The following is a 24,100-nucleotide window of genomic DNA, read 5'->3' on the forward strand; positions in this document are numbered from 1 at the left end:
ACACAGGTGAAGGATCTTCCCAAAGTTTATTTCCCGGTAATTAAAAAGTATGTTCAATACTAAAGAAAAGCAGTATTGTGGGAAAAAGAAGGAAAATGGCAGACTGGAAGACGGGAGCTGAATGAGAACCCTGGGATAAGACTGAGTGCAGAAAAAATAAATATGGCATTAAATATTCCAATTTTTTTATTTTAAATGGCTCCTGCTACCCAGAAAGAAACTAATTATCCTCTCCTGCGGCTTACTGGAGGGATCTACCAATGGGGTTGTAAAAACCCAGCCAAGACGTTGATGCTCTAGTCATCAAGATGTTCGCTGGGACCACACATGCCCAGGAGACAGCCCTGTAAGCCTGAACCCATCTCGGTTGGGTCGATGGGAGGCTGTGAGGTCCCAGAGGGATGCTCCACGTGCTGGGTGAGCTTACCTTTGACACAGGCCTGGACCTGCCCGTACCACTCCCCGCAGCTGTCGCAGAGCAGCGTGAAGGCTGTCTCCTTGTTGCCCATGACGTACCCCTGGGCGCAGACGTACAGCAGCTCGTCCCCCATTTCAAAGCCAGTGTGGCCGTGCAGGATGGTGTGAGGGAAAGATGGTGGGTCCCCACAGGGCTTGTCTGAAAGGAAAAAAGACATGAGATTGTAGAGACCTTGCAATAGTCTTTAAATGCAGTGCTAACAGTGGTGCTAAAGGAGTTACCCCAAGGAAAAACTTACACATGTCCACAGAACTCATACATCTCATCTGCTTCACAGAATCACAGAATGCTATGGGGTTGGAAGGGACCTCTGGAGATCATTTGGTCCAACCCCCTGCCAAAGCAGGTCCACCCAGAGCAGGTCCCACAGGAACGTGTCCAGGTGGGTTTGGAATGTCTCCAGAGAAGGAGACTCCACCACCTCTCTGGGCAGCCTCTTCCAGGGCTCTGCCACCCTCACAGTGAAGAAGTTCCCCCTCATGTTTAGATGGAACTTCTTACATTCCAGTTTGTGCCCGTTCCCTCTTGTCCTGTCCCTGGGCACCACTGAAAAAAGACCGGCCCCATCCTCCTGACACCCACCCTTTAAGCATTTATAGGTGTTGATCAGGTCCCTCCTCAGTCTTCTCTTCTCCAGGCTAAAAAGCCCCAAGTCCCTCAGCCTTTCCTCCTAAGAGAGATGCTCCAGGCCCCTCCTCATCTTTGTAGCCTCTGCTGTCCCCTCTCCAGCAGTTCCCTGTCCTTCTGGAACTGGGGAGCCCAGAACTGGACCCAGTGCTACAGATGGGGCCTCTCTTTCATAACTAATTCCAGCCTGTAATTGAGAAGGTATATACTGGGCTGTAACTGTGATACAATAACTGTGATGCTATTGATGTGTAACAAAGCATCTAGAAGGGCTTGTTTCCAAAAAGTCAGCCCAGGATGTCAAGCTACAGATGTCTTCTCCGCCCACTTCTACAAAGGCCTGGGTAGGTTGGGACTGAAAAGCAGGAGCTTGGACAGAGCTATTCTTCCTAACTGCAGAAAAGCTTGTGAAATTGTTTAAGACTTGCACTTTTATGTCTACTACACTGTGGCAAGCAGGCAGAGGCCGAGCAGTGACCCAGTCCACATTCACAGAAAGAAAAGGTCCAGGTGGACACCAGTCATTTTCCAGACTACTTCTAATCTTCTAGTCCTTCTCAAAATCAAAAGTTTCTTCCCAGATACTCAATTTTCCCTTTTTTAGGATAGAGACACCCTAAAATAAATGGTGACTTGTGCTCTTCAACTTAACAACACCCAGGGGTAACATAGCTCTGCTCTCTGTGAGAATCTGAAGAGCTAAATATATCAGGATACAAAATCGAGTAGGATGTTTGATAATTTTTCTGCTGACAGCACTAGAAGCCAGGAAGCAAAAATTCCTATAAACAATAACAAAACTGACTTGAGTTTTTTGTTGCATAAAAGAAGTGCAGAGAGGAGGCAGACAGACAGCCGCCAGCACCAGTGTAAACTGAATTTTAACTCTCTTTTTCAGGTTTGAACAATCTTGCCTATTGTAAACAAGGTGGGCCAAGATCTAGCCAAATTCTAGGCATCACGGTTTCTCTTCTCTCAAAGGTCTTCCTCTCTCAGAAGTGCTCTTCAAGAGGGGTTTGCCATGTCCCCTTTTCCTCCAGATTTTTTACAGTGACTTTTGGAATAGGCATCTCTTGGTTACAGAAAAACAAAACAAACAAACAAAAAACCTATAACGCAAGAACATGACTTTACCAAGAAACCCAATGGACAAAGTGGGCAGTGTTGGTACAAGCAAACACTTCTATATCCTTTCTCAAATCTGGGATTTTTTCCAGTGATTCTGGAGCCCTTATTGACTGTGGAAGAAAAAAAAACTGTTCCACTTGCCAAAGTAACTGAAGATTCAAAACCTGCTTTTGTCCTGCTACCACACAACTGCAAATGAAAAGGCTAAAAGGTAATGGCTCAGGAGTTCTGGCAATTCTATGGCATAAGGAAAACTTAGGGCCAGGTTTGTGTTCTAGTATTGATCTCTCTTGTTGAAACAGTTTGCCTTTGTACAAAAACCTAATTCCTTAGTTGGCTAAGCAAAGTTTATGTTCCTTGGAAGCTGAAAAAGTGACATCCCAGCCCATGCTCCTAAACATGCAGAAGGAGAACCATCTTCAGAGAGCAGCCCTGCTACTTCGCTAGAGTCTACTTTTAGGAGTAGGATCTTGTGTATCAGCACAAGATCTTAAAAACAACATTTCCATTGACACCAACTCACATCCAGGGTTTTCAGTGGGCAATAGTTTTGACAGAAAACCTTTTTTCAATCTACTTTCTGCAGAAGCTCAGGCTTTCCTGCATTTGCCCCAGGGATATTCTGCAAGATCCTTGTGAGTCCCGGCTGCAGCTTTTCCCATCATCTACCCACTTCTGACCCAGGCACAGGTAAATACGTGTTTATTTAGAAATATGATGTATTTATGCTGCCCGTTGTTTACCTCCCAGTGAAATGAACATCCTACAATAAACATCCACGCTCTGTGAAAGTCCTTTCGGACCAGGCTTTTAGAATTTTTCTGATAGACCTGGCTAACCACTTCTCAACTGGGTACGCTGAAAAACATCTGCCACTAATTTAAGGGACACACTACTGAAGTCAAAGCTTTGAAGTGTATTCTCCATACTGTACACATACATATATACTGTCTAACACCTTCAGAAGTTAGTGGGAGTTATGCACACACACACTGGCAGAAAAAACAAGCTCTTGAGGCTACACAAAGCTCAGTTTATGTACAGTCATATGGAGGTTTGGCATCCGAGGAAGTGAGGAGCAGTTAGCAGCTAATGCCTTTCCTGTGAACTGGTCGGATGAATAGAGATTGATGTGGATGAAAGGGATAAAAAAAATATTTTATTGCCTCATAGGAAGGCTACAGACCCTTGCATTTCATGTACTTTATTTATGTAGCTACTTCCATCAGCACAAATGGGAGCTGTGTATCTGCTCTGAGGGCAGTATTGATCCCAAGGCTGTATGGGACAATTATATGTCAGAGGGTATTCTTATCTACAAAGCCTTGCTTCTTAATCCTGTGGCCAGAGAAAGCAGAAAAGTAACACTTGCATTAGTTAAATATGGCAAACACATTCAAAAAGCACATTATAGCCTTCCAGGAAAGAAGAAAGCTGAAATTTTACAGTAGCTTTACTGTAAAATTCAGCAACAGACATGGCAAGGGAGAATTATGAGATGCTGAAAGAGAGATCTGGCTGCTGTGTGGATAGGACAAAAAGCAGAGATTTTAAAGATGTCCATGGATGAACACTTCATGGGCAACTTTTGACTCTCTCATATGAGACTTTGTAAGGGCATGCCTTTGCTGCAGAGCATATTGAGGGCCAGCACGGGCAAGCAGAAGTGAAAGCTGATACCCTGCAAAGACATACTCAAGCTCCTACATCTGTTTTGCTCCTGTCCTCTCCTGTGTAAGATGTACAGGAATTTTCCAGGTTGCAGCACGTTACGGCTCCTCGTCCTGCTGCAGTCTCAGTTGCTATGACAATCCCTGCTCAGACTTTTGCCAAAACCGTTCTTTCTGGTACATGTGCAGAAGTGCCACTGGCACAGCAGCTCATCCAACTCAGCCACTTCTGGGGACAGGCGTCAGGTTTTTTTGTCTGCAGCCTTTTGCACCAGGAGCTGGCAAAGCATGGGCTTGTTTGGAACAACAGGCAGTGCTCAGTGCTGGCAATTCAGGCCCTTTTCTGGCTGGAAGAGAGGAGGCAGACCTGGGCCACGGAGCGTGACAGAGGGTGTGCTGGCAACAGCTTGTCATGTAGAGGAACAGTAGTGCTCTTTGTTAGGCAACCACAGGGGTTGCCTGGAGTGGTGACGCTGGTAGATGAGGACTGAGCTCTTCCAGTGCTGAACTCTCCATCTGGAGCACTGCTTTCCCCCTCATCTATCCTCCCATAAATGAGCATATTTTCTTGCTAACAAATGAGCCCAATAGATGCTTTCCAGTAGAAGAGCCTGATACTGGGGCCCCATCCAGCAGATCCCATGCCCCAGCCTGTTTGTACATGTGATCACACCTCAAACTTGAAAACTTGGAATCTGATTCTGGACGTTGTGATCACATATTGAGTTTGCCACATATTGACAGTGACGTTCCTGCCCTTAACAGGGCTCCACACATTGATAGCTGGTCTCCAGCAAGCAAGGGTGGGTTGGGTTGCCCAGCGAGACAGCACAGCACAGATATAAGGCGATGCTGAAGTGCACAGAAGATCCTCATGTCAGCAGTAATTTGGCACAGACTTTCTCCTGGAGTGAATATCACCACCAGGGTCAATAAAGAACCCAGTACACATGGGCAGAAACCAGGATGGCATCAACATCTGACAACTGAGTGGGAAAAAGTGGCACAGCAAAGATGTAAGTATTGAGCATAGACACGTTAGGGCTAGCGATGAACCTGTTTACACACCTCTTAGAGACTCAGTAACTATTTTTCACAAGGGACTGAAGGCGCCTCCTCTTAATTGAGCCAGCACATCCAGTTGTGACTGGCTTTTAGGAATTATGGCCCCTCTGAAGTGTAAATTTAACTACAAACCATGTGTGGAAAAGAGTTTGTGACAGGTGATTTCTGGCAAAGAGTTGACACAAGTCACTTTAAGAACACAGCAACCCTCCTCCCCAGTATGAATTCCTCCAGAAGCATCTTCTTGATTTAAACTACAAGCATCCCATCAGTGTCAGATGTCTTCATAAAATACTGTCTGCAGAAAGGACAGCCTAAGATCAACGCGAAAAAAACATCAACACAAAAAAGATGCAGACTTCAGCTTCCACGCCACCTGGCACAACTGGGAATCTACTGAAATCTGATTATCTACAATTACTACTTTAACTGTGTACCATCCTCTGCAAGCTGACACGAAACATCCTCCTTGACGTAAAACATCCCCTGTTACAACTGCCCGATTCAGTGGAGTTTTTCCAGAGAGACCACTGGAATTTATAGGATGTCATCTCATCGTTAAGAAATTGGAAAACGCAGCCCTTAATGCTCAGCCCTGTGAAAGATGAGGGTGGATGTTTGTTTTTCTTCTTGATTGCAGAGACACTAAAGGATATGGAATTTTTCTTTTTGGATAAAAATACTGAGCATAAACAGAGCACAAAGAACCAAAACTCAGTTGTGGCCAATATAAGTGCTGCTTGTAAGCTACTAATGTTAAATGCCAATACCTCTTTCATCAGAAAGGGCTTGTAAGAATTTATTAGTTTAAATGACATCACCAGGTAGCTGGAAATTCACTGTCAGCTATATGCAAAGCTCTGGAAAAGAAAGCTGTAGCAATGAAAAAAAAAGAAAAACTTCATATCCACAGCAAAGCACGACAAATACAAAGAAATGGTTCAAATATTACATAAAGCAAATTGCAGTTTGATTGCTCTTCTACAGCACATTTAATATAGTTGCTGTAAAGAACACGCTAATTTCTTTTTTCCTTACTGCTGAAAAAGGCAAACTGATGTATGTACATAAGCCATAAAGCTTTCATGGGTATCTGGAGCCAGCAGGCGTGTTTAACAAAGTTTGATTTGCATTTATGCTGTACGCTACTACAAGTTGCTGCCTGTTTAGTTTTTCTGTGGTGGCAGCAAATCAAAGCCTTATGGAATAGAGATCTTACTTGTTGCCTGTAAATATCAGTGGGTCACTGAAAGAAAGAACCAGCAAAACCTGGGAGCTATTAACAAAGAGATCTTTCCTTTGTTGCATTATTAAAAAATACGAGAAAGGGAACCAAGAGGACTATATATATATGAAATTAAATGTATGCAGGCTACAAAAAAATAAGACTGGTAGGAAAAATTCCAGCTTTCTGTTTTCCTTGCCCTATCTCTTTTATACTTTGAGGTATTTTCTTATGAGCTTTGATAGAGAATAAGAACACACTCTGTGGGCTAGATCTGGTTTCTGTGTGGTACTCCATTTTCAGAATAGGCAGAATCTAATATATTTTCAGGTAATTTTTGGCACTGTGGGCTAAGAGAGAAACTTTCTGATGTCAGCAGATCCTGAGCTGGTACAGAGGTGTCTTCCTGACTCTAATGGCTGCATAAAACATTTGTTTACAAGAAACTGAGAAGAGAGATTTCTCTGTACGGCGAAAACTGCAGCTACTCTCACAGCATTCATAAAACATTACAGCTACGTCTTTCCCTGTTACACATAACTCTTAGCACCAGTTCCCTGTAAAACTTAACTCTGAGTATCAAAGACTGCTGTGATTCTTCTGCGTGTAAAGAACAAAATCCATTTCAGAAACACGCAAAAAAAAAAAAAAAAGTCTCTCTCTCTTCAGGATTTTTATTTGTAAAAACCTGATGCTGTAAGCACAGCCAGAGCTCTTGCTAGCATCTGCCTGCTGCCCTGGCTCATGAGGCTTAAGCAGTTTGACTGAACTCATTCGCGTGCTAAATGTTGAGTGAAGGTTAATTATACAAAAAAAAAAAAAAAGTCTCTCTCTCTTCAGGATTTTTATTTGTAAAAACCTGATACTGTAAGCAGTAAGAGCCAGAGCTCTTGCTAGCATCTGCCTGCTGCCCTGGCTCATGAGGCTTAAGCAATTTGACTGAACTCATTCGTGTGCTAAATGTTGAGTGAAGGTTAATTATAAACCAAGGCCTAAGAAGGGAAATTCGTCATGGTTTCTACTGGAAGTTTCATGGGGGTTCGAGATGCCCTTTGCACAATCCTCAGAACTGAAAACTGAGTTGTGAAGAGTTACTATCATCAACTTAGTTATAGGAAGAAGGCTGACGCGACTCTTCTCTCTGTCTGTCCTCAACCTTTCGGTCTGTCTGAGCCTTTGGCCGCTCTCAGCCAAGTCTGGCAAAGAGGGAAAGCTGCTGCTGTGTGTCTGCTCATTTTGGTGAAATGAGTTTAAAGGAAGAAAGAGCCAAAGCCAGGCATTTTCTCCATTGGGATGGGCATAGGTGGGACTCCACTTCCACAAGCAGTGCTGGCCAGCTGATGGGCAATGCGTATGGGCAGACAAACCAGTATATCCATACCTCTAAGGCAGCTGCAGCACGTGTGGCCCCTGCCCATCTGGCCATGCCCGGGACCGAAAGGGAGCTGAGAGCACCCTGAAGGCAGGGAGATTGTGGGTAGAGGGTGAGGATAAGAAATACTGGAGAAAGAACCAGATGAATTTCATACGGGAGCTGCAGGTTATTGGTTGGATGGATATGGAAGAAATAAAAGGGCTTGTGGTTGTTGTGTAGAGGGACATTGGTCTCAGTGTAAGAAACCTGGGAACTATCACTCTCGGCAGGGCAAAACAACTTGCTTTTGGGACTTTATTTCAATGCACAGGTCTTAATGTTAATGTATTAACATATTATGATTGAAATTGTATCAATTAGAAGCAATGTGGACTTTATTTCAATGCACAGATCTTAATGTATTAATGTATAATGATTGAAATTGTATCAATTAGAAGCAATGTCCACTTTTCTAAAAGAAAAATAATACCTGTGAGGCTTCAAGTAAGAAACAATTCATTAATCATAGTTTATATGTGTAGTTATTAGCCACACATACTAAACAGCAGGACAGATTAGCTGTGCCTGAGGCTGCGATGCAGGGTCTGCTGTTGTTGCTTCTTAAGGAACATTTACTCCCCAAAACTGGAAGTGGCATCCCTGAGGTGTAAGATGTTCTTTCATCAGCCTACTGCTTTCTGCTGGCTTGGGTGTTACTACGATGTGCTACGCTTGCACGTTAAGGCTATTTCCTTTCTGGACTTTGATCTTTTCATACCAACTACAGACTGGTCTCTCTGCCTCGCAACCTCACTCAAGCCTTTCTATTCAAGCATCGACTCTGCATCCAAAATTTTTTTAGATATTTGAAGCAGAGGGGACTTCATTGTCATCCAGGAATGTTTCTGTGTGTAAGTACTATTTGGTGAGTGTATGGGCACAATCATCCCATTCTGTCACCAGGAAACTCCCTGCCTTGTACAAAATAAGCCGTTCATAAGTTTCCTCTTCATTGCAAATGATCTGAATTTCCCCATGCATTTTAACTATGCATTTTCTGAGTCCCAGGTAGTACTCCTTTCCAACAGGCATTGTCAGACTACGTTCTTATCTTCACCTTTGCTGCCCTTTTACCACGGGGCAGTAACCAAATGCAAAAGGCAAACATGGATCCTTCCCCGAGACCCAGCATCTACGTGTAAGCTCTGAGGCAGCAGGTGGGGACAGACAGGGGAGCACAAGGGCACAATGGAACAATAGTGGCCAGAGCAATGATTTCAGCATCCCACAGCTGTCCCACCCACCACAAGGTTTTTTCTCGGGGAGGGCGGGAGGGTGATGACAAAAGAGAGATTTGAAGGGAGACAATGCGAGGGTTTTGCCGATGTTTACAGGGAGCTGCTCCTATATGTGAGGCGCAGCATGGAAGAAAGCACAAAGGTGCTTGTGTGACAACATGAGCAACGGGGTGACGGAGCTGGCATCGCTCACAGCAGCACGGAGTCCGGACTTGATACCAACGAGGGTTACTTGAGAGGTTGGTGAACCAAACTCTGCAATTTTTGAACGACTGGGTGCACAGCAAATATGCATCACCTCTGCCGCATTTCCCTTCAACTATATTTTCATTCCCACTGATGCCTCTTTTTAGCAAAATGCCCCCCCTGTGTCATGAACTTATTGTTTCTCAGTAAACGCCATCTGCTTACCCCTGCTTTTCTTGGAAATGAGATGCAAAACTTCACCATGGACAACAACAATCTGTTTCAGGGAAACAAACTTCTCTACACAATCCTGTCTATCAGTAACAATTCACTTTTTGCCTTCAGAGCCCATCTTTGCTTGTGAGTTCCAGCATTCGACTATCAAAAAGTTTAAGCATCAACTTAAATGGGAAATAATTTGGCTTTCAGAATCATCCATGTTATATCAGAGTCCCTAGCAGGCTGGTCTACACATGTTAACAAAAAAACCCCCAAACAATCAAAAAATAAAATGGGGCCAATGGAGCTATTTGCATACAAATGGAGCTATTTGCAAACAAAGCTATTTGTATACTGATAGATACACGACAGCACAGTGTTTTGCAGCTGGAAGCCAGCTTTCTGAGTTACATTCATTACGGTGCTACGTGTGGGAGATGCTTCAGGTGCCAGATCTATTGTTTCCCATAAAGTATGTTCTCTGAACAACAAAATGGGTTCTTCCAGATCAGCAGTGCTCTTTGAACCTGCTAAACTGTAGCAAAGACAAAACATAATGCAATTTATTTCCTGCAACCAATGTCTTTGCAGCAGTTGGCTCACTTAGCGGGCAATTACTATAAAGATTTATTCCTTTATATTCCCTCTTTGCCTCTCAGCAGCAGAAACATGGAAGGCAAAACTATTAATGTTGCAAGACAGTGATGACTGTGCATTACTTCAATAGTATATCAGTGCTGACCTTCATCCTTTACACAAAAAGCATCATATTGGTCATTCACAAAGGGATCGGTTTCAATTTTAACATCAATGGCTTTCACGCTCTGCTGTTTGCTGCCCGTCTTTCTGCATATGATTGTCCTAAAATAAAGAAGAAGAAAAAAAAATAATCAGAAATCTTCTGGAGTTGTACATGCAGGTGAAATTTGGAGATCTTTTATCACAGTAGTCAGGTTTTAGCCTCAGCTTAACTCTTAAAGAGTTGGCACATGAAGCATTAGTGGGGGAAGATCTATGAAAAAAGCCAAGGGAGAATTAGATGTAATTAAAAAAGTGGTTTTTGTAGATCAGTTCAAGGCATAGGAAGCAATAAAGAATGTTTATCTTATTATATTCTGCAATACTTCTAAACATCAGACCAAGTCCCAGATTATTAAGGCCACATTCTGCTTTCACATTCCAGCAATACAGATTCCCACCAATGGCACCTGGATAAAAAAAATCAATAGAAAACTCAAGATTTGGTCTGAAAAGATTACAAATCATTCGCATTTTACATTAAAAGACCATTAAGGTTGCATATTTAACTGCTCAAAAGCGAACATGGACAAGCTGAGAAAATTCACCTTAATGTTTTGATAGAAACTGCTATTTTATTTTTTTTTTAACAGTAGTTCCATGCGTTTGTATAAATTCTATTTCTTCTGCTTTGGTACTCAGCAGCACCTAATCCATCCCGTTGCCTTTCACAGGCTTGAACAATGGTAATAAACTTGCATTTGGTTTTGCAACTCTGTAGATGCTGAACGTGAAGGATGGGCTTAATAATTATCTCTTCCCTCAGCTGTACTGGCTGCTTAAAACGAACAAATAGAAGACCGTTTGTTGTAGAAAACACTGATTTTACTGTTAACACTGAAGGTTACAAAAGCTGGGAAAGTGAATTCAGCCCAAATTTTTGCAGCTGGATATTAATGGTGTGGGTTTTATATTTTGTGGACAGCAGGTTTGCAGAAGCGTTGCAAGGTCAGCTATTCTGGGGAAAGCAACAAGACAAAAATGCTCTCCACAGAGGAATCCTTCCACTGGAGGAAATTCATCATCTTGCATTGTGCAATGGTTGAACTCATTTTGCCATTCGTCCCACACTCAATTTGGGAAATCATACAAATGTTGACTAACTGCCCATTCACTGAACGTGGAAAAGATCCAGTGGAAATCCAGTATTTGATCATGCACGTAAATACTATATAACAATTCATTTACACAAGTGGGCTGAATTACCATTGTACAGACAATCTTCATTCTGGCATGTGTTAGCTTTTGAGCAGTTAAATACACAACTTTAATGTTCTCTTAAGGTAAACAAACAAAAGCAACGTGAAACAAGCCATATGGTGGTGGTCACGCATACATACCAGAACGAGTTCCTACCACATTTCTGCTCTGGAAAATGACATGATGTCACCCCCTATTGAAAGCCCCTTTATGATTTCAAATCACATATGTTTCTTTTGTAAGGAAAACAGCCCTTAATTTTTTGGGGGGGATCACTTGAAAGACAGTATTGTCCACACAAGTTTAAAAACAAGTTATCTTAGATTTAATGCATTTAAAGTCCGAGTCCTCTAAGTCAGTAAGCAGGCACCTAGACAAAAATGACTTGGTGTGCCAAATTGAGTTCAGATGACTGGGAGGATCAGGCCATCCATTAGAAAATTTTCATATGTACGTATTCACATATTGTTCCCCCAGGTCTTACAAGGCCTACGTGAATGAAACAGTTATGCCTCTCTTCAAAAAGTGACTTACCAACCTTAACCTTTCCAATAATTACTCACTCACTCAGGTACCCGGATCAGTTATGCCTTGCAACACTGAGTAGACAGATACTGACCTGTCTATAAAAATTTGTGCTTCGTGCCTGTAATTGTGTACTTAAGACTTCAGACTCTTTTGAAAAAAAAAAAAAGTTTTAAAGATCGGTGCCATCATAAAAATCTGGTCTCTGAAAATAAGACCACATTTCTTTCCATGCTCAATCAAGGAATAAAGTTCCTGATATTTGGAAGCCACTTTTGAAAATCTTATCCTGAATTTCCCAATTTCTAATTCCAATGTCTAGCCAATATATTTTTCATCTGTCCAAACCACTGGAATTTCTTAATCATTTCTTCAGGAGGCTAAAGAGTTATCTGTGGGTGACACATATCCTTGGTATATTCAGGTCGTCTCCAAAAAAGGCTATCTGGCTCACATGTAAGGTTGTGTGTCTGAAGAGCAAGTTTTTCTTACTTTTTTTTCAAGTACTGTACAAAAAATTACAAGTTTGTAGTTGATAGAATATATTGATTAGTTAATTTTAAGAGCACTTCTTAGCTGTTATCCAGTGAGTCCAAACTTACAGTGGTGTATCCTGCATATAGTTTTAACATTAGACATAAAGAAAGGCTTTAAATAACATTAAGATTTTAAAAACTTATTTCTCACTTAACTATTTTCCTACATGAAGTTTAAAAATTTCTCTTCCTGTCTATTTTTTTTCCTTCCTACAACAGACCAGACCCTGGTTAATCTTCTACTTAGGACCTTAATTTGGATTTTTGTCATATTAAAATTGCTCTGATTGAAACTGCAAACATTCTAATGTAATTCTTCTGACATGAACGAAGTCATCTTGAAAGCATACAAAAAATGGAAGGGAAAAGCAAAGAAAAATCCATTTCATCTCTCCCATTCTTTCTTCTCTGTCAGTAGTTTCCTACCATGAGCTCAATCCTGCAAGATATAAACATCTTCAACACGCTGTTATTACCTCTGCTGAAAGGAGCTCAGCATTTCTCAGCAGTGGGTCTAATGATCAGACCTGGCATAGAAATACTCTCTTTGCACTCAGGAGGACTCCAGGTATGACTAAAGATATCTGACAACAGGCTCTTTTCTCTGAGTTCTTGAGGGTTGGGTACATGTTTCCCTAAATCCTAAAATGCTAGGTTTTCATCTCTAATTACAGATTAAATGCATAGGTACACGTTTGTCTCAGTTCTAAAAGGTAGGGTTTGCTGCTTTTCACTTTGTTACATCTTTATATTTGAGGGCTGAAAAATGGCTATCAACTCAGAATTCAACATATTTTAAAATTTCTTCATCAGCAGCATTGCTGTGCTGAAATAAAAGACAAAAATTTGTGCATTTTTCCTACTCTTTCCAGCACCCCACTGAGAGGTTGTGGAAATGTGCTGGCTTGTTCATTCCTTTACTATTTTGAAATGTTGCACTAAGGCATGCATCATGGTTGAGAAAATGCCACAAACTTTATACTTTTTTTTAGGGATACATCCACCTACCCAGCCATTTAGAAGAATGTAGACATGCAGGGAACTTCAATTCTATTTATTGCTACTTTCATGTAATAATTGAACTTAAATAGACTTGCTCATTACTCATCTTAGTGTACGTTGTAATCTGATGCTTAGAGCAATGTAACACATGATTTTGTACCTTGTATTTAAGAAATAGATGTAATTTTATTTTTCCTTCTATGGAGACCTCTTATGAAAGTAGACATGCTCAGAGGAAACATACTGAGTCCAGACTGCAGATCATCCATAATAATCTGCTATATTTAATACACATCTGCTTGAAACATCCATGCATCCCTGACAATTACTCTTACACAGCCATGAACTCACAATCACAGCATAAAAATCAATCAATCACACATACTATTGCTATAGAGAACATAAGTACCATATACTGTCAGTGAGGTACAAATATATTTGGGAAAGGAAGGGGTTCAGTGGTGTTGACAACAGCCCCTACTGGGAGGGTGCCTGATGCTGTCTCCTTTGGTTCCTTGACAAGCCAACCCAAAAACTACTGAGAATCTTCTCAGCCTACTGCTACCCAGCCTAGAAGGACAACCTGCTTCATGATGCCTCTTCTCCTCTCAAGTGAGAAAACAAGAGACCATGGAGACTCTGCACTATGTTAACCTCAGCTTAATTCCTGCTGTACGATACAGTTAATCTAACTAAGAACAATTAACAGTGCTTCCTCTGTACCTACGCTGAAAGAAAGATCAGAGGTTGGCCAAGCTGTTTTCCTGTGCCATGACTTGGATACTGCATTTATCATGTCCACACATGTGAAGAATATTTAATATATAGCACAATAAGGTATGAACCAGACTTCTTAGAAGCCACTTCCACTTACCCTTGTACTGGTTAAATTTTTTCTGATCTATTATGTAACCAATGAGTAATCAATGTATTTTACACTTCTCCTAATTCCTCTGTTCAAAGAAGGAAATAGCAGAAAAGCTGGCATGAATAGGATTTATTCCACAACATGTCATTATGTAATACATATTATTAAACTTATCATAATGATATACTCAGGCCATATTAATACCTGATTTTACATATTGTATATAAGCATACATAATAAAGATATATAAAATAAACTCATAATATTTATATATCAGTACAAAATTTGTTTATAGTAGCAGCCACTGCTATCCACTTCTACTTCCTAAGATAATTACAGAACAATTTTGTAATACTTGAAAATTTTTCAGGAGACCCAAGTTAAAACATATGGAGTTAACAGCTGAGTTTATATGACATAGCGTGATCCACCAGCACAGAAACCAGTAGGTGGGACTGGGATGTTTTGTAGTCACTACTTTATCTGCCAATTGATTGTAAGTTTTGCAGTCTTAGTCAATAAATTCACTGAACTGAGTCAGAATGGTCTTATGACATTTATTCATAGGAGTGTGAACTTGCCTATGAATATATTCAACTCAGAGGAACATCATCAACAATGTGTTAGCTGAGGCACTCTGAAAGTCTGGTTCATAACATGATATAACTATAACAAACCTTCCTCTCTAATTAGAAAGTTAAAAACTTCATCACTTTTCTTAGTCAAGATAAATCTTTAACATCCTGTGCTAATTTTTTTCATGGGTCAGCTTTACCACTTGTGTTTCAGTAACTAGGTGAGAGAAAAAAAAGCCAGTAGTCTGGAAGCCAAACTAGAGGATTTTTATTCTTAGTCTTTCCCTTCTGTAGTTTGGGAAACTGCAAATTATAAAGCTGGCTCTGATGAGAAATAAAATATAAATGACATGTTCACGATTACCAAAGGGAAGAAAATTTCCCTGAAAAGTCATGAAGGGGAGCACAGGTGGGCTTTGGAAAGCCCATTGACTGGGAACTATAGAGGCTAATTTTGGCTGGATGTGACCCAAAGAAAGCAGCTGCTAAGTGTGACATGAAGACATTCCAACAGCAATACTGCCACTGGAAATGTCAAAAGGAGGTCTTACTAAGGCAGAACCAATATCCTTTAGATTCTTAAAAATATACACCAAAATGCAGCCTTTTGTGCTTAAAATTGTACATATGACTACTGAAATAGTAAGGCCTCTGTTCATTAAATAAATATGGTCCATTCATGCAGATTTTCATACTGTAGCCTAGTATGAAAGATTTTATATAGCCATTTTATTATAATATTGCTATGTACATATAATTTGAGCATTCTTAGTGCATGGAGAGGAGAACCGTGTTGCTTCCTGGCCTGGACTAGTTGGGTGCTCAAAGACATGTCAAGTGTCACTAGAAGGTTGGTTTTACCCAATTTAATTTTATGGGCTCCAGTTTAATCCACGGTTTTCATAACAGATGTTATTGATTAGTTACCAAAGGGTTTAAAAAAAATACAAAAATATTTGCTGAATGCTATTGATTTACAAAGAAGCTTCATTCTCAGACAAAAGGCTTTCAGATAGGACAAAACATTACAGTGATTCTAAAAACAGGGCAAAATATGTGAAGTTCTTTTGAATATTAGAAAATCAACCTCATTAGAACTAATTGGCAAGATAAAACCCTAGCATTAGTTGCTCTTGTACATTTGCTAAGAGTAGGCATATCCTCTTTCTGTCTTCATTTTGCAAGGCTAAACAAACTGATCACCTTTAATCACTTCTGATAAGAGAGGTGCTTTCTTAGACTGATCCTAGTCGGAGTTTATCCCTCCTCAGCCCAGATGCCAAGAACTACATTGCTCTGGTTTAGGTGGTGTCTCACCAGTGCTTTGTTCAAGCCCTTCAGTACTGCCCTCTCTCTCCTGGAAGAGCTGCTGGATGTCTTTAGGAGGACTGCATTCCCTTTTTTTCCACAAGTTTTATATGAGTTATTTTATTTTACGACAGGCTCACTGCTGTCCTGTGTTCTGTGACTACACCCAGCTCTTTCTCCTGCTCTGTCTCCTCCAGCTGGACTGCTAGCTTAAGGCAGAAATTCCTATTAGACTTCATGTTACATTGCACCCCATTTCTGTTACTCCATCTCTGAAGCCAGGCTTAACTTCCTCTTCAATATTGTGATTTCCCCTTTTCTTAACAATTAGTTCTAACCTTCTGGCATTAACTAGTTTCACTAGCATACCTCTACCTTTTGCACCAAAGTTTGCTAAAGTTTTTGCTAAAGCCCTCAATGTTTATTAAAACAATCTCCCAGTAAAAATAAAATTTAAAAGTGTGAGTTCCAGCTAAAGAAATGGTTGCTCTGAGGACTGTCATGCTATAGGTTAGCAGGTGGTGTTTTGAGTGCTTGTCCTAGAAAATACATCAAAAATGTATTTTCCTTTGTATGATGCTTTTTCTGAAAAAGCACATTTTCAAAAAAAATCTTTAATTATTGGGCTGTCTCTTTTACAAGAACCGTGGCTGTCATACGTTGCCCATGCTGTCTTCCCAGTTTGTGCCAATGCTAAAGCCCTCAATGTTTATTAAAACAATCTCCCAGTAAAAATAAAATTTAAAAGTGTGAGTTCCAGCTAAAGAAATGGTTGCTCTGAGGACTGTCATGCTATAGGTTAGCAGGTGGTGTTTTGAGTGCTTGTCCTAGAAAATACATCAAAAATGTATTTTCCTTTGTATGATGCTTTTTCTGAAAAAGCACATTTTCAAAAAAAATCTTTAATTATTGGGCTGTCTCTTTTACAAGAACCGTGGCTGTCATACGTTGCCCATGCTGTCTTCCCAGTTTGTGCCAAGAAAAGATTCACATCTCCCCCAAAGCTGATGCCCAGTGGCTCATGTCCACATTGCTCAGTGATACCATTCCTTGGAGTAAACGGGACACATCCATACATTAAATTCAAGTCTCTTGACTGAGCTTCATGTAGAAATCCCTATTTCTGAAGCACAATTACTTTGTTTTTTCTCTGTATGAGACTTTCTGAGATGATTGACAAGAAACAGCGAGAAGACAAAGTCACCTTCTAGCAGAGCGTGACACCAGCTGTGGGACTGGAGTTTGTGACATTAAGGCATTTCAGAGGGCAAGACCTCCTCAGGCAGTTTCATAAGCAATTTTAGCATTTCGAATTGGACCATGTCCTGTTAGCTATGTCTGGATTATGCTCTTGAAGGAAATTAATTGACCTGCTTCATACACATGTCTGGGAGTGAATTTGTATGCATTATCATCAGGCAACAGAGCACAGCCTTGAAATAAAACACAGAGCTTGCCAAACTCACATATCATTAGGACTGCTTCTGTACAAATAAGCAAAGGGGCCTGTTATAGCATGTACACCTGGATTGATTTCATGGGGCCCACAAGTCCAAGGGTTTACACACACAGATGAGAGGACTGGCAAGGGTTAGCAACTGACCCTTATTTAATTCCTTGGATATTGCTTTTCTTTCCCAAGAAAAGTGCTATTATAACCGTGGTGCTGGGCAAGTCCCATGCAGTAGGCAGAAAAAGAAGTAGGTAGTCTTGTGAAATGTCATTTCTGAGTCTTATTATTACATTTCCCACTGGTGTCATCTGCAGTGAGGGCCCTGTTGTGTTTGAGACTGTAGAAGCATTCAATAGGAGTCAGTGCAAAACCCGAAGAGCTAACAAAAGGAAGAAAAAATAGAGATGAAGTAATTTTCCTAGCAGCAAACATCTGGTCTGTGGTCAGCCAAGAAAAGAACCCCAGTCTTCTGACTCCCACAGCAAGGCTTATTCTAGCTGACTGTGCTTGCTCACTCCAGAGTTATCCCCTCTGAGAAATCCTCCAGGGAACGGGTAGGAACCAGCCCAGGGCAATTTCATGCAAAGGAACAGGTTGACACCCTGCAGAAGCTCTGTTATAGAATGGAAAGTCTATGCAGAGCTTCAAAGCCATTATAGAAGGGGCTTATGGCTTCATTCTTTTGCAGACAAATAAGGAACAGGACAGAGAATAGCACAGTCCTAGAAAAGTGAAGGAAATGAGTAAATTTGCTATGAATATCTAAATACAAGCATTGAGGACATTTATGATTTCTAAAACCAATAGCTGCTTTCTAATATTCTGTGCAAAATTAGCAGGGCTGATCCCAAGAAAAATTGTGTCACGTTCATTTTCCAAATTTAAAAAAAAAATACAGACATGAAAATAAGACCCTACAGGACATGCTGCCAGTGCTGGAGGACTTGCCACAGGGTTTTCCAGTATGACATTTGAATTCAAAAGATAGAAGTGAGAGCCCTTCAAAGGAGTCTGCCACCTTTTTTTCATTTATATTCTGGCAGGTCGTTTGCTGGTTTTACTGACTCACTTGTCTGACATGCAAATAAGTCGTATGAGTGTCATTTTAGTATAAATAGCTATTAGGGTTCATCTGAGGAACGAGACCTGCCTAATGCCATTTCATTTCCTGAAATGTAACAATGTGTAATGTTCTACAATTTACACATTTCAGGGCTGACTTTCAAACTGTTTACTCCTGGGCTGCTGGGAGAAGTTCCCCCTTACCCTCTTACCCCTGCCTAGTTGTCAGTGGCTCTTCTCTAAAAGTTTCCAAGCCCTTGGACCTGCCAGCGACAGCCCTGAACTCTGAATTGGTTTGGTTAGAACAACCGAAAGTGGAAGACAAAAACATCCCCTTTTGTCTGTGAGAGGTTCTGTTTGGGGCTGCCCAAGCCACAATACCACCAAGTTTATCGTCTCTTTGGATTTGCTGACAGGGAACTGTTTGTTTAAGCAATTTCCATCCTGCATCAGTTGAAGTGAATCATATCTGGTGAGACCTGCTGCTGGGGCTGGCTCAGTTTGCAGGGACTGCAGTGGTTCAGAGAATGCCAAGTGAGCACCAGCAGACTGGTGTCTTCCACCAGCATCACTCTGCAGAACGATGGCTTTTAACAACCTAACTAGCAGCTGGTTGCCCACCCCGTTCAAACCTGGTAGGATCCAACAGAGATAATAATGTCTCATTATAATCTCAAAATTTTTGTGTGCTTACATATGGATCCATACTAACATACAGGTCATCAGAAATCTGACAACCACCCAAACTGAGCCAGTTCTTCAGACTGCGTTCTCCTCTTTGCCCACATAAGAGGTATGGCCCAGAGAGCAGGCAGTACCAACACACTGACTCAGAGATGTGCCTCAGTTGTAACAGAAAAAACTCCTGCAAGTTTCCACGCCCTGATTTGGCTGTAAAAGTAATGACACAACAGCCAACAGTGATGTATATATTTACTAGGAGTGGAATGGTTCACTAATTATTCACTAAGACCATAAAGTAACCATCAGAAGCGAACAAATCGCAGACTTGTGTAAAACCTGGAAAACTGATCTACAGGTGAAAATGTCCTTATATCTCTGCTAAAGCTCCTGTTCAGTTTTAAATCTATGTGGTAGAAGGAGGACTGAAGTGTGTCCAAAAATCTGCTATAATGACTTCACTCATGTTGTTTGTTTGTGTTTACTTCTCCTGCCAATGTCTAATCCATTTTTCCTCAGGGGAAAGATTGGGAAACTTTCCAGGCATCAAATAAATAAAACAAACTGCATTCTTCCTGAAATCAGGAACTTCTTTTATCATATTCCCTTCTATTCACCTCCTTTCTGATGTACACGGTCCAAGAGAATATGGGAGGACACTAGACTAAAGCTCTGTGATGTGCACTGGACACCAGTTGGCTGCTGGGAGGAATCCAAGGTTTCAGATCCAACCTGTAACATCCTGAATGGTTTTGGACCCGCCAAACCCGGGGAGGCCACAGGTACAATAGTCTCAGAGAACAAAGCATCAAATTCCAGCACTGAGGAACTATTCTCTCTGGTGAAGCTCTCAAGTGAAGATCTGATGTGGTGACTGCACTGCAATGGCATGCTGATGGGCTCCTGCAATGTCCTTTCTGACAAACAGTTTAGAGACTTCCATATTATGGACAGGTTTACTGGAGGAATGGAGTATGGAAAGTTGGGAGGGATGAAAAATCTTCCTTTCCTTCCCATCGGTAGATGATGCATACATTCTCACATCATCGTGGTGTGATGTGTACAATACTATCACCGCATCCAATTTTGATATTGAAGATACTCAGGGATAGATCCACAACCACTCTATTAACACCTGTAGGTCCAGCGCCTGCAGTAGCTAACTGGGGATCTCTCAGGACTAACTGGTGGTCTTGCTTACGTTTTAAAAAGGACTGTTAATCCTCCTACCCCTCAGCAGCACTCCTTACTTTGATAATATCGAGGCTGTACAGAAGAACCCATACAACAACTTTGCCATGCACTGCTTAGAGATAGATGCAGTTTTCCTGACTCTCTGGCCTGCAGGACATCTCAGCAACTGGCTTAGGAAAAAAGTATTTAGAGTTTAGATCACTGTCTTACATCCTGAGAGATTTCTGGATTATTTTTTTTAAGGACCAAAAGTACATACAAATAAACTTTCAAACACTTTTTTCACCTGGAAAAAAAAAAACAAAACAGTGGAACTAGATGCTTTTGCTTGAATTTGTTTAAATATTACCTTTCATTAGCAGTAGCAATTTTCTGTCCTTTGGAATTTGTATTTAAACATTAAAAATACAAAAAAAAAACCCAAACCAATGCTTGCTTAAATACCTGATAACTGTCACACAAAACAATAATATACTAAAGTTTGGGAAATAGAAACAGTATCTTGATCAAACCAAACTTTATCACCATTGAGCATTGACAATAAATTAGATATTACCCTCTAATTCATGAGAACTTTGTAAAGCACCTCAAGAGAATGAAAATACATATTAGTCTAAGGCTGCAGCTGGTAAGCCTGATATAGGAAAGATTGAAGAGAGAAAGAACTTCAGGTCTACTCATGCTCCTTCTAGGCAATTCCCGTATGGTCTCAGCTTCAGTGACATGAGACTTTTATGTCAACCCTCAGCTCCTCCATCTTGTTTTTCCTAAATTGAATTTTCTTTTATGTAGTCTCTTTGTCAAATAGGAAGCCTCTCTACCTGTACCCGAGGCATGCTGTGAAGACTTTCATATTGGACAAGACTGGGAAGTTGGGATGTAGGTGTTTGGCCCAGTGCAGTGCCCTATAGCTAGACCTGTGCAAGACTGGATTGAGCCTGAGTTAGCTGGAGCTTGGGAACCCTTCATCAGCCACAGCAGAGTGGCATGGTGACAGGGCTCTGCTGCTTCTGGCACACAGCTAGACCTCTGTGGACACATGTCCTCAAAATATGAAATTTCACTGAAAGACATCGGGGCTTCTGGAGTATTTATGAAGGCTGACTTAGCTTCCTGAAACTACGATCAACAGAGGGAAGTAGTTTTCACCACAGGGCACTTCCTGCTTTGAACTGGCCTCTATGGAGGCAATGATGCCTCCTGGAGAGGCTGTGACAGGCCACTACATCTTGCAACACTATCTGTAATGCGAGGCCAAGCTCAGCCTAGTGCCATGTGGAGTCACTTGAGCTACCTCAAATAACACAATTCAGCACATGGAGTGACAGTATCAGCTCCCTGCTGAACTTTCTCAGCAAGCTCTCTACCACTTTTGCATCACCATAGCTCAGTACATCTGAAGTCATACCTATTTGAACATGCCTATCGTCAATTTAGACACATGTAAATAATACCTGAGACAGACTTATGGTTTCCATGAGAAGCTCAGTTTGCTGAGGTTCTAACAGAGCCAGCAGGAGCACTGATACTCCAGCCCTGTGTCCTCAGCCTGCAAGCTCCTTTAAGTCTCAGCACCCTGCTATAGGCCAGGTGGAAAGGAATCACAACAACTTAACTCACAAGGAAAGAAGAAGAGGATAACTACTTCAGATCCATGAAATATGTGATCTGAGACAGATAAATATTTGTGTCCCTGCAATATTCACTGTAGAAAATGCTCTGTGTGGAGGGAGTGGTATATCTAGCTTTATGCGGCCATTTTTTTCCAGTAATATTCTTAGTCAAAGAAGAAAACTCGTGTGACAACTGTCATTCATACTTCTCAGGAGGGATTATGCTGTTGTCCTTACCCGGTGGAGCCACCAGCGAGCCATCCCATGGTGCAGCCAGCGAAAGAACAGTCCAGAACAGCCCTTTTCAGTTCTTCAGCAGTTGCTAAGCGAGCACTCAGGTCAACACAAGCTTTCTCAGCTTCAGCTAAATCCAGACCCTGAGAGTTGTTCTTGGACTCAAGTGCAAACACTTTCCCTGCAGCACCAAGAAAGGACATGTCACTCGTCATGGTATTGTACTCGATACGTATTCAACAAAAAGATTGCAAATTATCACCAAATAAATGCTTCTTGCTTTTACTAAGTTCATTTTAATGAGCAACCTACTTCTTGGAATGAGAAATTTCATCAACGCTGTAAATATCTTTGTCTTAGCTTTTCTTCTCATTTTGTTCATCAACAGAAAAGCAATTATGGCTAAGCCCCTATTCATTCCCAGAATAGGGGCTCATTCCAGAAGCTCATCTTGCCTCTCTAGGTCTGTGCTTAAGATCTGGAGAGAGAAAGCATGACACTCCCTCACATGTACATATAGAGTCAGTCAGAACATCTCCTGTAGGCTACAGCGCTGGAATTCGTTACCAAAGCATATTACAATTACATTTATAAGAACTTCATCTATAAAGTAAGCACAAATCTAAAAGCCAGCATCACAAGGCACTCTTCCACATCAGAAATAGATTCATATTTATTCTCTAAAAGAAAAATAATGCAATTCGATGACAACTTGTGCTAAATGCTGCTGCAAAGCCACTTTGTTTTCATATCTATCTGGAAAGACAAATTTTTTTTCTTAATGGAAGACTTTTTTGAATGAGCATGAGAACATATTTAGCATAAGAATTTCTTGTGTAATTTTTATTTTCAGTTCAGTTTATTTTACTTTAATTTATCTAACACTGAGAAAGCTGTAAGGGTAGAAGTTAGAGGTTTTGGCAACTGGGAACAGGGCAGTTGGGGTTTTGGCAATAAAGCTTGAGAAGTTCTTGGGTTCTGGAATAAACACATTAGCTGGATGCCTCCAGAAAGAGAAATAAACGATGAGACAGTTTACAGTGCTGACATGTAAATTGCCATAAGTATCTTATTTCTGAAGATAACATCCTTCAGAATATCTTCTAAGTTTCAAAGGTACAGATTTAGGTTGCTTGCAGGTGCAGGAAGACGATTTCTAAGCATTGTCAATTCAGTAAATGCCTGGAAACACTTATTATGTGTTATTTCAAAAATAGATCAGGGGCAGTGCTTATATAAGCACAGAGCTTCCAGCACAGACCGAGTGTTCCCTATGTAGCTAACTTCACACTCACAGGATATATTGGCCAACATCAGGACTCCTTCAGGCTGATTCAGACTGATTCTGTACCAAGAAACAGCCCTACCACATAGTATTTCAACAAATGGATAAATCTGAATCTAATCCTGAATACGGGGAATATGAATATGGTAAGTCTATCCCTCACAGCTCTCTGTTCTCACCTGTCCACAGCTTAACCCACAGTCCCTACAGCAAAAAATGCAAAGCTTCTTTCAAGTAAATACATCACCATTTGTGTTTACATTAGCTAATGAATGCAGATGGGTCCTGATGAAGATTCCTACTTTGGTGAGAATTCTACCCGTGGCAGATAGCAAAGGAAATAAGGAGGACAAGCAGTAACGAGCAAGAACAAGAATTCAGTGTATCCAGACTGATTTTCTCACTCAGTTAACAGTAGTTGATCAAGGACTGCAACCCAGAAGCACAGATCAGTGTCCTAACTGCTAGACTACATTGTCTTTTGCTTCTCAACTGTAATCAGTACCATAAATTGTA

At 41.0% G+C, this 24,100-nt stretch overlaps 1 protein-coding gene across 1 annotated transcript in view; it reads right to left on the bottom strand.

Annotated features, from left to right (window-relative positions):
- SUSD5 (sushi domain containing 5) overlaps window positions 1-24,100 on the bottom strand; it is a 41,560-nt gene that overhangs the window by 10,511 nt on the left and 6,949 nt on the right. Inside the window, exons 2-4 of the mRNA XM_014941529.1 lie at window positions 22,303-22,480; window positions 9,993-10,111; window positions 428-616 (exon numbers count right to left, since the gene is read on the bottom strand). Coding sequence (XP_014797015.1) covers window positions 428-616; window positions 9,993-10,111; window positions 22,303-22,480 — 486 coding nt within the window. The remainder of the gene's footprint in view (window positions 1-427; window positions 617-9,992; window positions 10,112-22,302; window positions 22,481-24,100) is intronic.

The sequence above is a fragment of the Calidris pugnax genome, unplaced genomic scaffold (assembly GCF_001431845.1).
Source record: "Calidris pugnax isolate Ruff unplaced genomic scaffold, ASM143184v1 scaffold23, whole genome shotgun sequence".
Lineage (NCBI taxonomy): Eukaryota > Metazoa > Chordata > Aves > Charadriiformes > Scolopacidae > Calidris > Calidris pugnax.